Genomic DNA, 12,769 nt, shown 5'->3' on the forward strand with positions numbered 1-12,769 from the left:
GTATCATTCAGTTAATTTGTACTAAGAACAAGTCCAGGTACTTTGCCTGGAGCAGGGTTCTTACTGCATTAGTTTGAAGCCCCTGCTGGAAATCTTTGCAATGAGAGCTACCATGCATTTTATTTATGGCACCTCTTCCCACAAGAAGTTTTATTAATTCTAAACTACTTGATATGCATTAACTTAATTGGATGTCATATTCATCCTGGTGGTTTGGCTTTATTTGGTTTTATTTGATGTATTGAGTATAAAAGTGAGAAGATAAACGTCTGTTTGGAATTTCTGCCTTTCAGCTATAGCTGCAGGAGTCCAGTGTTCAGTTAGGGGTTACATGGCTGGGCAGGGATCACAGTTCAGTCCCATGGTATAGCACGTGTTTGGCTAATGGACTGGGTTTCTTAGATAAGAGATGCTCTTGTAAATCATGAAAAGAGTGTGTGCAGTATGTATAGTTATATAAGAAGCAGTAACTTGTCAGTAGACATTCCCTTGAATAGACAAGTTAAAGGACCTTCATAGTACGGAATGTCTCTTAGAAATGTTTTGAAATTTATCTTGTTGGTTGTAAGTGACCTAGACAGATAGGACTGCTCTATGGCAATGCTAGCATGAGTATTCCTGCTGCAGTCGGTTTCCACTGTATCTTCTTGTTTTCAGGCTTGCTGAAACTTTCCATGTATTTTCTTTTGCCCAAATGGAAACTTAAGCTTTTTGGAAAATTGGAGGTGGTGGGGAAAGAATATAGAGTCTATTTATTTTTAAATAAAGGATAAATAAAATTGGAAGATCTTTTCCTTTAAAAACTATTGCGTATATTGACCTGCTTTGTGGTGTAAGCAAAGATTTGAAAGATGAAATATGAGATGCCATAGAAAGTGATATGACTTCTAAATTTGAAACTGAGGTCTATACAATCAGTAATTGGAATCTCAATTATCAGCCTTCCACAAAAATTACAGTTTGGAATATTATTTTTTAATCCAAGTCAGTTTCCTGATTCAGCGGGTCAGCTTTATAGAAAAATTGTCAGCAGAACTGCTGGGTTGGTAAGCAGTGTTGCAGGTTCGAGAGCGATATATTTGGGATAAGTTAAATTTTAGTTTTGTAACAAATACTCTAACTTATGAGCCTCCAACAGTATACAGTATCACAAATGAGTAGAAAGAATAAACTGGGATCCTTTTGTACGTGAACAAGTTCATAATTGTCAGCTATACAGTATATTTATACCTGCCGTATTTGTGTTCATTGAAAGTCAGGCAAGTTATTTTGAGATCTTGCCAAACAGGAAAGCTTACTTTCGATACAGAAAATAATTCAGACCAAACTTGTTGGATAAACTCGGAGAATTTCACAATAGTTTGATAAGGCTTTGTCATACTGTTGTGCATCAATTGCTGCCCTGCTAGAACTTAGTCGTCTTATTACTTTAATAAGTTGAATTAGAGGCTCTTATAAACACTTATGTGAGTTGAAGAGGGGAGAGTGGTAGGTGGTTGGGTTTTTTTCTGAGACCTGATCTCATACTGTGCTTTGGTGACTGCTTCTTTTCATTTGTAACCTTATATACAAAACCTTAAATTATGGTTAACTTTGTGTTAAAAGTTTCATTCTACAAGGAGACTTGCTAAAAATATCCATCATGAATTTCAGTAAAGATAACATAAGGAATTCCTTGCATCTTGAGCAGGTACACTTAAATAACTTTTATTATTGGTGCTTTGGAGTGCTAATGCTATTGCTGAATCAAAAATTTCTAATACTAAAATGGCTATGGTAAAACTTCCACCTGTTGTAAAAGGCTGTGGGATTATTTTGGCATTTAGATACTTCCAGAAGTTGGAAATAGTGTGGTCGGGCACATTCTCTTGAGTTTGTAGTTCAGCAAATACTTGTGTAAGTTTTGTTTCAAATAGCAATTATAATTATTTCAGTACTTGTGAAACTGTTATGAAAGGACTTATTTATTGGAAATACTTTAAACTATTTCCTTTAATCATGATCCCAGGGTGAGTATATCTCTTCTAGCTTATTGAATCAAATCTATGTGCTTTTTGTTTCTTCAAGTTCTTTCAGAAGTACTGAAAGACACAGTGAACTTTGTTGTCTGCTCAGGAATCAGTACAACCAGAATGAAGTATCTTGCATAACCCTCTACAGCTTAAAGAATGAGCAAAAGCCTTGTTGGCCACTTCAGGACTAGGAGTTAGTAGTTACTGTAGTACATCTTCCAAAAAGTAAAAGTTAAGGTTTTTTTGGTGTGCAGACAAGATCCTGCCAACGTTGACTGCTAAGAGGTCTTAATGTTGTGAAATTTTCATAGATAACTCACTTGTAGGAAAAAGGTAGTGAAGGTAGTTCTGGAGTAATATTAATTGTATTAAAATTTTTCTTCTAAGTCTTAAATTTTACTTAGCTTGAGAGATTTGAAATGCATGGGAGAGAATCTGGAAAGTTTTTTTTTTTCCTCAAGATGCAAGTTTGAAAGGAAAGAAAGTAAATAGTTGAAAAGTAGCTCATTGTATGTTGATACTGCTTGTGCTTTTTGCTAAAATCTGACCATATGTTTTTGGGGCAGGGTTCATAGTTCCTTTCCCTGCCTTTTCTTTCCTTTTTCTTGAATAGCAGCACGACAGAGCTCACTGTATTGAGAGCTGCTGACCCATGTTGTCTGTAACCATCAAGTAAGGTACACCTTCTAAAATACACTAGCAAAACAGGTCACTCCAATCAGCAGAAGTTACCCCATTACTGGAAGCAGAGTTTAAGAGGTGTAGTTGTGTATGCTGTAGAGATGATTAAAAAGCTTTAATAAGAGTAGGCAATTTTTCTACAACAGTCTGATAACTTGCATATTGATTTTTGACTACTGACTTGATCTCCTATTTTAACTTAATCTTTAACTGATAAGGAAGTATTTCTTAGGGGTAATAGCTGCAACTAATTTATCTTAACAGTGTCCTCACGTCACCTTCCTTTTTCTGGTCGTCACAGGAACATTACGTAATAATAGTTCTTACTTACAGGGAAGGCAATACTGTGTGTCAGTTCTTCCTACATTTTTAATGTGATCTTTACCCGTTTATGGGAAGTCTCTCTCACTTACTCTGGTCTCTTCTTGGTTTGCTTTTTTCTTTTTTCTTTTTTTTCTTTTCCCCTCTCCTCAACTGAAAACAAGACTCTCTAATTAGCAAGTTCTGTATAAAATATCTTGCGATAAAGATTAATCAGCGTACAGAAGTGCTTCTGGAGAGAGTCTAATTTTACTAAATGAAAAGTTCCAAGTATGTTTTGATAACATTATAGAGCTTCCTCCATGTAAATAGCATAGATGTACCCATACTTTACTGAAAATACTTTCACTGCTGAAGAATAGAGAGAAATCCTTGATGAGTGGTTAAAACTGTATATTCTTTAAGATAAAAATTCATCAATAGTTGTTTGGTTTTGTTGTTTGTTTGTTTGTTTGTTTTTAATTTTCAGAACCGTTTATTATGAAAAGTGGTGTTGCACATTGTGAGCCGGTGTTCCTTGTCCCCAGCTTTGATCACCACTTAATAATAAAACAATATTGCATGGAGCAATTGACACAATTACTTGTGGTTTATATATTTCAGATTTCAGTATCTAGCATGTTATGCCTGTGATAGCTTGCTTCGAGCTGTGGTTTTAGCCAGCTGGCTAAAAAATTTAAGTATTAAATTACTCTTCTTTATCTTTTTATATTCTGGAGGATCTACAGAGTTCATAAGTACATATACACATATGTACCTAATACTAAATGTACATATACACGTATATCAAATTTATTTTTATAACACTGCTAATCTTCTGATAAAGGTAGAGAAGAGATAAAGCTGTTTTGAGCCCAGCTTATGTAAGGCACAGGTGTCCTAAGAAATACCCAGCTCCTTTGTGGAAAGTGATGTGCTTCTCTTTTCTTACCCAAGAACTGAGGAGAACGCTGCTGAAAGATTAGAGATTAATTTTGAGGACAGCAGAGGAAGAGATCTTCTCTTTCACAAGCCTGTTAAGAGGCTTCGATCTCCTGCTCCAAAGGAGAAGGAAAAAACCAAAAAAGAGGGAAAAGCACCATAAATGTAATGGAATCTTTCATAACACCATGTTTGCATACAATGTCTAATATCCTGCTTTTCCCTTGCTAGGCCTTCTTTCTTTCTCCTTTGCAACAGCATTCTTTCTTATGTATAGGGAAAGGAGGTAGAACAGTAGTGAATAATGGCTTTGGCTATTTATTCCAGGTGTTTAAAATATTAATTTAAATGTAAAATATATGGTATGAGTGCTTATTCTGTTGTTTACAGCTCTTCTTCCCCGCCATGATTCTTCCCTGTGGATTGTGCATCTACCTTTCTCCTACCCTTCTTTCTCTCTTGGGAACTGCCTGTACCCTGCAACTTTCCATCCTCCTTGGAAGAGACTGGTGGCCCTCTTAATGTGAAGACAGAAACTGGAGCAGCAGTTTGTTGCTGTATTGACAGATTCATAGTCAAACTTCACTAAAACAAGATATTGGAAGGAGATCATGATGAATAATGTGGGAAAGATCTGCTGAGTCTGGGAAATGTTTTGAAAGAGGGTAGGCAGTTGAGCAGTTTTCCAGGGGCCTATATTAAAACTAGCTGGTACATTCTTACTTGTGATAATTTCTCTGTATTATCTTAAACTGATCTTGAAATTGCGGTGGGTGAAAAACCATCTTTACTGAATCTTCTGTTGTAATAGATCTGAAAAAAAATCCTAATTTCATCATAGCTTCCACAGACCTCTATTTAGATACCTGTGAATAATATACATCAGTCTTTTTTTTCCCCTCGTTGTAAAATAGAACAGGTATGAAATTTCTCAATTTTTTCTAAAGGTAAAATGTAAATGTAGCACAGGGCGTGCTGTTAGAAATGAGGAAATTTTAATGTAATCTTAATAAGGATTTAAAGCAATATTGCATAAGGTGCAAATTGGCATCCCAAGATTTTTTTCTTGTTTTTAATTACTAAAAATCATGTCTGAGTTCCTTTCCCAATGTATTGCTGAAACATGACGTAGACATTGGGCATTATGCATATTGTTTAGCATGTAATCCTGAGATTATTATGTAAGATAATGTTGCATGGTTGTTTAAAGCAACTGAAATGAAATTATGTCCAGCTATTAGAATAGGTAAGCATTTGAAGAAGTAAACATCCTTAATTTCATGTTTTGGAACATGTTTCAAGTTTAAGCTTAAAACACAGCTTAGAGATGCTAATTAAATTTGTTTATTGAAATGAAAAGTTTCGTGATGAAGAACAAGGTTATGACCTATTTATTGCTACTAGAAGATTGCCAGTGTTATTAGAAAACTTCCTTATCTGCAATTTCAAGGTGAAAATTTTACTTTATTAAAGAGGTAAATAGATGAAATGACGGTTATCTCAGTGTAGTGCAGTTAACTTTTTTAAAATTTTAACTGATTTTTTTTTCTTAGCAAGGTAGGTAAACAGTATATTTTGAACTTGTTTGGATTTTTTTGATACATCTTTATTTGCATATTGCAAATTTTTGTTATTTAAATGTTAGCTTTGAAAAATACTACTTTTGATTTTAAGGGATTTGTGTATAAAATAAGTTATGTAATGATTCTGGTTATCTCAACTTTTAGGCAGTGTGAGATGCTTTTATAGGGTCATATATGGTTTTGTTAGTTTTTGAGAGACAGGAAAACATTAAATGACAATTTAACTTCTTTATGTTAGACACTACATGCCTTCATCTTTAAATACCGCCCCCCCCCCCCCCCATATTCTAATTCTTGTTTTCTTCAAAAGCATTTTTCATTGCAAAGTTATATGATTTGTATTTTATAATACTGTTACACTTTTTATTTTTCAGTCCCAGAAATCCTGGATAGAAAATACTTTCACGAAGAGGGAGTGTGTGTATATTATACCAAGTTCAAAAGACCCCCACAGGTAAATGAGAAATGATGCAAGAACTCATTGCTGCTCTTTCAAATTAAAAAAAGTCAGTATTTTAAAGAGAGTCTATAATAGATTTTTGGACTAACTACTTTATCTGTATAAAATACTGTCTTGAGTTCACTCTTTCGCGACTGACCATTGTCACTCTTTGTGTCTAGCTTGGATTTTTTTTTTTCTTTTTCTGAAAGTACTTTGGCATTGCAGAAATCTCTAATAAATGTTCCCCTGTTCTCTTTGCTGCTTCTTACCGGTCCTTCTAGTGATGTCTAGGGTGTGTCTACACTGTGGGGCTTTTGTAATTTTTTTTTTTTTTTTTTTTTTTTTGGTGGCATAGTTCTGAAGTCAGAAAGTCTCATAGAGATATCCTCTATTGGAATTTAAAGAACAGCAGTGTAAGTGTAGGGTGAAGTGTAAAAATAAACCTGACAGTGCAGGAAAAAGGGATGAAGAATTCATAGAACAATAAAGAATAACAATTGTGATGAGGGGAAAAAATACAAAACAAAGGCTGAAGAAATACTTGTTTCCAGAGAAGACAGATAAAATAAGAACAGTTTGGATATCAAAAGATTTCATGTGGTATCTAGTACTTCTTCATCTTTAAGTTCTGTAAGGAAAAAATGAGGCTAAAAAATGGAGAAATATGTTTCTAGAGAGGAAGCTGAGACCAATGAAGAGTATTTTGCATCTCTCACATGCTGCTTTTACCTTATGCTAAATTAGAGATGTGAAATCAAGCAAGTTAGTGATACCTGTAACATACCTAATTGGTAGAGTTTACCGTCACTGAATGTTATAGGTATAATTCAAGAGTTCCTACAATGATTGAATTTGATGTGCATAGTTAAATGCACATCAAATGGATTAAATAAAGTCAAATTGAAAATAGATTCAAAATTGCTATTTTAAGACAGTGCTGTCTCCCCAGAATGTTTACTGTTGTCATTATGGATTTCAGATCAGCTTTTTTTAAGCCTCCTATATTTGAAAGCAGCTGAGAAACCTTTCCTTCTGAACTTCAGAAAACTTCTATTTCAGTCTTTTCCACGAAAAAAAGTTATAAATCTCTTTTGTTCTGTTGGGGCAGAGTATTATTTTTCTTTTAAGAACTTTGTTTTTAGGCAGAAGAAGAACAAAGTAAATGCTGTAGAATTTTTAAGTTATTGTAAATAAGTCACCACATTCCTTGAAACCATGTGATGTGAGCAGCTTAGAATTTATAGCCATGATTGTAGCACATGGAAAATTTGCAAATGCAAACAAAGTAATTAGGAAGCTGTTAAAATTTCCAGAGCATTTCACAAGGAACAAAATGATCTTCAACACTTGCCCTTTTAGTTTAACCCATTTGTAGCGTACAACGGACTTTACAACTTTCCCATCAGATTTTGTCCTTCAGTTTCTAAGAATTGCTTGCTGTTGTTTGTGAATTATGCGTAGATGAATCAAATGTAGACAGGAGTATTCGGTATGTTTTGTTGATCTGTACCTTTTAGTGTAGATAATTATAATTTAATAACTGTTAGAGAAGATCTAAAGCTGTAGTTCAGTATTAAAAATGTAGATGATTAATAGCAGTGTAACTTCTGTAGACAAAATTAAAAAATTGTTTATGCTCAAAGTCTGAAAACAGTTTAAGACTACTTCATAACATCCGTATTTGTATGCTTTGGCATACTAGTTCTTAACCATGATTAGTTAACACTGCTTATGAAAATTATGGAAAACAGTGGTATAAATTTATCTGCTATGCTAATTTTAAATGTTAAGAAAGTTTTTAGCAGGAAAACACAGAAAATTTTTAAGATAGAAGAGGGTAGAAATTATATAACAAACTTTATATAAAGACACTACTGTATAAGGTTTGTTCAAATATATCTTTTTTTGTACATGCAACTCAGAAATGATCAAAAAACCTTCCCACGCAGGCAGTTCAACTTGGATGTATATTAGAAGGATGAATTTGTAGAACAGATGCAACAATGTAAAGTTAGAATGAGTCCAAGAAAATGCTGGTCTGTAAGTAACTCCTCAGCATCCAGCAAAATGTTTCAGTTTGAGTACTGCAGCTAATCCAGTCTGAAATATTCCTGGGGTTCAGATATTGGTAGTTCAAAGCCTGAAAACCCATCTGAAGTCTCAGGACTGAAGCTTTTGCGTGTTTATGCGTTTTTACTTGCCAAGTGTACTACAGTCATGTAAAATAAAGACAGACAAGTTACCATGTTGAAAACGGGCAGACTTCGGCAGCATGCTTTCCATTTACTGGAGATCTCTTTTGTTCAGTAATCTTTCTGTAAGCACATGAAGTGGTGTGAGTGGTCCGTCCCTCCCCCCAGTGCTCCCCCCCCCCTAAACTGAAGCTGAAGTTTACTCATATCTTTAAATGTTTCTTATAGATGCCTTCCAGGATGTCAGATTTGTCAGCAACTTGTCAGGTAAGAGTTCTTTGCAATTACAATATTTATGAATGTTTTTTCCATTAAATAAGCACTTTCATAATAGGGTTTTAAAAAGTTTTGATCAATATTGCAAATGACAAGTCGGTGAAAGGTTAGATATAAAACAAATGTAACTAATGAATAAAGAACTGTCTGCAGTACGTAGATCATAGATTTATAAATGTTATATAAATCATTTGGCTTCAAAGAATCAGTTTCTTCTGGTCTCCAACTTGCTATCTTAGTGAGCTTCAATATTTTGCATAATAACTAGGTATTGTAATTAATTCTTGCTATAAATATTTATAGCAACAAGGCTTGCTCTGGAAAAGAGGTTTATATAGTATTTAGAATCTTTGCTTTCTAAATCTGACGTATCTCTGTTATAGATAAAAGAAGTTCTTCTCTCTTGTCTTCTAATAATAGTATTTACTCAAGTATTCTAAATTATATGGTTGGGTGCAGGTGCTGTTGTGGCCGCTTGGTCAGACAACATGCTTGTTTTACTGCGAGTCTTGCTATGAAATACTCCGATGTGAAGCTGGGTGAAAACTATAATCAGGAAATAGAAGAATGGTCAGTGGAAAAACATACAGAACAGACCTCTACTGATGCTTATGGTGTCATCAACTTTCAAGGTGGCTCTCATTCTTACAGGGCTAAGGCATGTATGACATTTTCCTTTTTTCTTACTCTAAACGTGTTGATAGAGATGGTGGATGCTTCATTTAACTTCTGAAACTGAAGGCTGAAAACAATGTCACCCCTATTGTGACAAACCAGTGCCCTCTACTACTCTAGTATTTTTTTTACTGTGATCTGAATGCTTTCTAACTTCCATTTTTTAATTTATTTCTCGTAACAAAAGTTGCTCAGACCTATCAGAATTAGTTGTATTCATGTACAGGCTTACCTTCAAATTGCAAATGGTGATAAGAATTCATAATCACTTCAGCAAAACATTATGTTAAGAATTCAGTGTGACTGTTTCAGACTTCATGAAAATGCAGCTTACTCATCTGTGCTGCTTGCTTACTCACTACTGTTAAGTTTTTATAGGACCTGTTAAGTAACATCTGCTATCTTAACCCTCTATTCATAATTTTCAAACTCTGAAAAATCATTTAAAATTATGGACAGATGTGGAATATGCTTCTTTAGTAGATTTGTTCCAAATTATTAAAGCATTATTGTACTGATCAGAATAACTAAGCTTTTTGGGAGAGGGGATTAGTTAAAAACAAGCATACCAATAAATCGAAATTTTGGAAACCAACTCTTAATTCACCAGTGCACATGTACTGGAGAGGCTAGAAAACTGGAAATTCTGGCATATTCTCCACAACCACTTTGTAAAGGATTTCTAGCTGTAGTAGAAATGATTTGATGCTCATGCAGTTATAAGCTGCAAGGGGTTCTGATACAGTGTGGCTCCTATGGCCAAACTGAAGTGCTTGAATGAGGGAGCTGTGTTCTTTGTGCAGCCGGCAGAGCGCCCAAGGAGAGTCCAGTGCTCTAGGTCAGATCATCTCGCTGGAGAGAAGGGCTCTTAGCAGAATTCTTTCATGTTCGTAATAGCAGTGCATGTGTTCCTTTTGTATGCTTAGTATAGCTTAAAATTGCTGCAAATCCTTTTCTAGGAGTACAGAAATAGCAAGCTGCCTATACTCATTTCTGTGCTTACTTCTGCAGAGTGCTAGTGGGGTTGCTAAAACCAGTTTATTGGAATAGTGATGTTTTTTTAGCTAGAATTTGATTCAAGTAGGGCTTGATTTCTGTATGATGTCCCCTCCTCTATTGAATAGCTTGTATTAAAGATGCAGCAGTATTTTTAACTGATCAACCATCTACTTAATCTTATGCTGTTGAACATAGCTAGTTAAAAAGCTGCTAGTTTTGAAGTTTTCTATTAAAGAATGTGCTTTCCTTCCCACCAGGAATAGGGAAGGAAAAGCAAGCAACTGTCTTTCTGTAAAACTTTTTGCAGGGGACATGCAAGCCTCTCCCCAGTAGATGGCAGAACTTTTATAAATATTTCTGAATTTCATCTAATTTAGAGATCATCCAATGCTTTCATAAAGACTCATTTTTCTAGGTCGCTGTGCCAGTAGGGTGGAATAACATAATCTTTCTATAGTCGTTCCCTTTCCAAAACTTGGTTTCAGAACTGTTAACTGTCTTGTCTTTTAATTCTGGAGGACATAAAGTAAGCTTGTTCATTTATTGCATCTGCAGTGGTTTGAGAAAGTGAATTATATTTTCCATAGCCAGGAATAGGATAATATATCCTGAAATACATCCTGGTTCTTCTTTTTACGCATTGATTCTGTCATCATTTAAGAACCTTTTAACGCTCTTCTTGTGCCTGCAGTATGTGCGACTGTCATATGACACTAAGCCTGAAGCTATTCTGCAACTTATGCTTAAAGAATGGCAGATGGAGTTGCCGAAGCTTGTTATATCTGTACATGGGGGCATGCAGAAATTTGAACTTCACCCACGCATCAAACAGTTGCTTGGCAAAGGTCTTATTAAAGCTGCAGTAACAACAGGAGCCTGGATTATAACTGGAGGAGTGAACACAGGTAAAGAAGTACCAATGAATGTGCACAGTTCACCAGATTACAGTTTATAAGAGTCAAAAGATTTAATGGATGCATGGTTTCATCTTAAAGCGAAGTAAATTTGAGTGAGTTTGGTCAAGTGAAATTAAAATAATACATTTTGAACATGTGTAATTGGAAGTGGGCTGCTGTTTTGTCTTGCAAAGAGAAACAACACAAAGGTGGGGGTCTTTGGTTTTTTGGGCTTTTTTGTTTGGTTTGGGTTTGGGTTTTTTTTTTTGTTTGGGGTTTTTTGAGTTTTGTTTTTGAAACTGCAAGAGGAAAAACTTAATGTGATTAAAACAAGTACAGTAATGTACTGGAAAGTCTTTAGTTCTTACTAGGCTAATATTTATTTTGTTGAATTACTGATACATAGTACTTTGTTTCCTTCTAGCAGATGTAGTATGGTGCTTTTTCTTTGGTGTTTTGTCAAATAAGTTCCCAGACCCTTGAAGGCCCAGTTAGCTAATGAAAAAGTTGTATTTCTTAATAAGATGCGGCATTCAATACATTGAAATCTTTTTGTGCACAAACAGGTGTTGCAAAACATGTTGGTGATGCTCTAAGAGAACATGCTTCCAGATCATCTCGAAAGATTTGCACTATTGGGATTGCTCCGTGGGGAGTGATTGAAAACAGAAATGACCTTGTTGGAAGAGATGTAAGGATAAATTACCTAATTGACATAATTATTTACCTGACTTATTTTTTGACAAATGTGCTCGAGCGTGTTTTTTCACTTGCTTTGCATCATTGGAATACTTGCTTTACTGTGAAGATATATTGACATCTGTGACTTATGCAAGATCATTAGTGTAAACAAGTTGCAAAATGCAAATGCACTAGAGGAGGAGCTTGTTCTCAAGTACTGATATTACTGAATCAAATAACAAAAATGCTAAAGTCTTACAGAGAATTCACAGAGGACAATAAGTTGAAAAGTTTTGATGCAGAGTCTTCAGTGCTACTGTTTGCCAGAGCAGTCACAAGTTTTCCCCAAAGACACCTTTTCAAAGAATCTTTTCTCTGTTACCCTTCAGAACAGAATCCTTTTGTGATACTGTTATTTGCTTTCCTGCACAAAGTTAAGAGCTACAGCTGTTGGTGTATCCTGACCCAAGGCATGCTTATGTGTGTCAGTGCTTCTTGTTGAGCCACCAATTCTTGTGTCTAGACAAAAAGTTAAGTTTCACAGAAACAAATGTGAATCTTTACAAGTAAAAGACATTGTTGTGTGCTTATACTTAGGTGGTTGCTCCATATCAAACCTTGTTAAACCCATTAAGTAAACTAAACGTCCTAAATAACCTCCATTCCCATTTCATTCTGGTGGATGATGGAACAGTTGGAAAGTATGGAGCAGAAGTTAAATTGCGGAGAGAACTGGAAAAAACTATTAATTTGCAACGGATCCATGCAAGTAAGTAATTCTGATGCCTGAGGGCTGAGTGTTACTATGCTTTAATGAAAAAGGTACTTGCACCAAACATCCGAATGAGAAAATAGAAAAATTTTTATTTATCTTTTATTTATGTTTCAAGTCTGAGTGATTATTTTGCAAATTTCAACTGCTGCTTTGGGCCCTAGATATTGCTGGTAGATTTAGGATTTCTCTGGGACCAGAGAGGAGGGTTCTTTTGAATAAAGTTGTCAATTTTGCTTTGATAAAGCAAATGTACGTCAGTCGAGTTGTTAGTATGTTGTCAGGCCTTACTGGTCTGATTGACTCATGGTTTTGACA

The 12,769-nt window shown here is 35.0% G+C and overlaps 1 protein-coding gene across 1 annotated transcript in view; it reads left to right on the forward strand.

The window, feature by feature from the left end:
• Positions 1–12,769, forward strand: part of TRPM7 (transient receptor potential cation channel subfamily M member 7) — a 60,133-nt gene that overhangs the window by 16,446 nt on the left and 30,918 nt on the right. Inside the window, exons 2-7 of the mRNA XM_050902931.1 lie at positions 5,893–5,972; positions 8,381–8,419; positions 8,888–9,086; positions 10,794–11,007; positions 11,565–11,689; positions 12,277–12,448. Coding sequence (XP_050758888.1) covers positions 5,893–5,972; positions 8,381–8,419; positions 8,888–9,086; positions 10,794–11,007; positions 11,565–11,689; positions 12,277–12,448 — 829 coding nt within the window. The remainder of the gene's footprint in view (positions 1–5,892; positions 5,973–8,380; positions 8,420–8,887; positions 9,087–10,793; positions 11,008–11,564; positions 11,690–12,276; positions 12,449–12,769) is intronic.

The sequence above is a fragment of the Gymnogyps californianus genome, chromosome 11 (genome assembly GCF_018139145.2).
Source record: "Gymnogyps californianus isolate 813 chromosome 11, ASM1813914v2, whole genome shotgun sequence".
NCBI classification, from domain to species: Eukaryota; Metazoa; Chordata; class Aves; order Accipitriformes; family Cathartidae; genus Gymnogyps; species Gymnogyps californianus.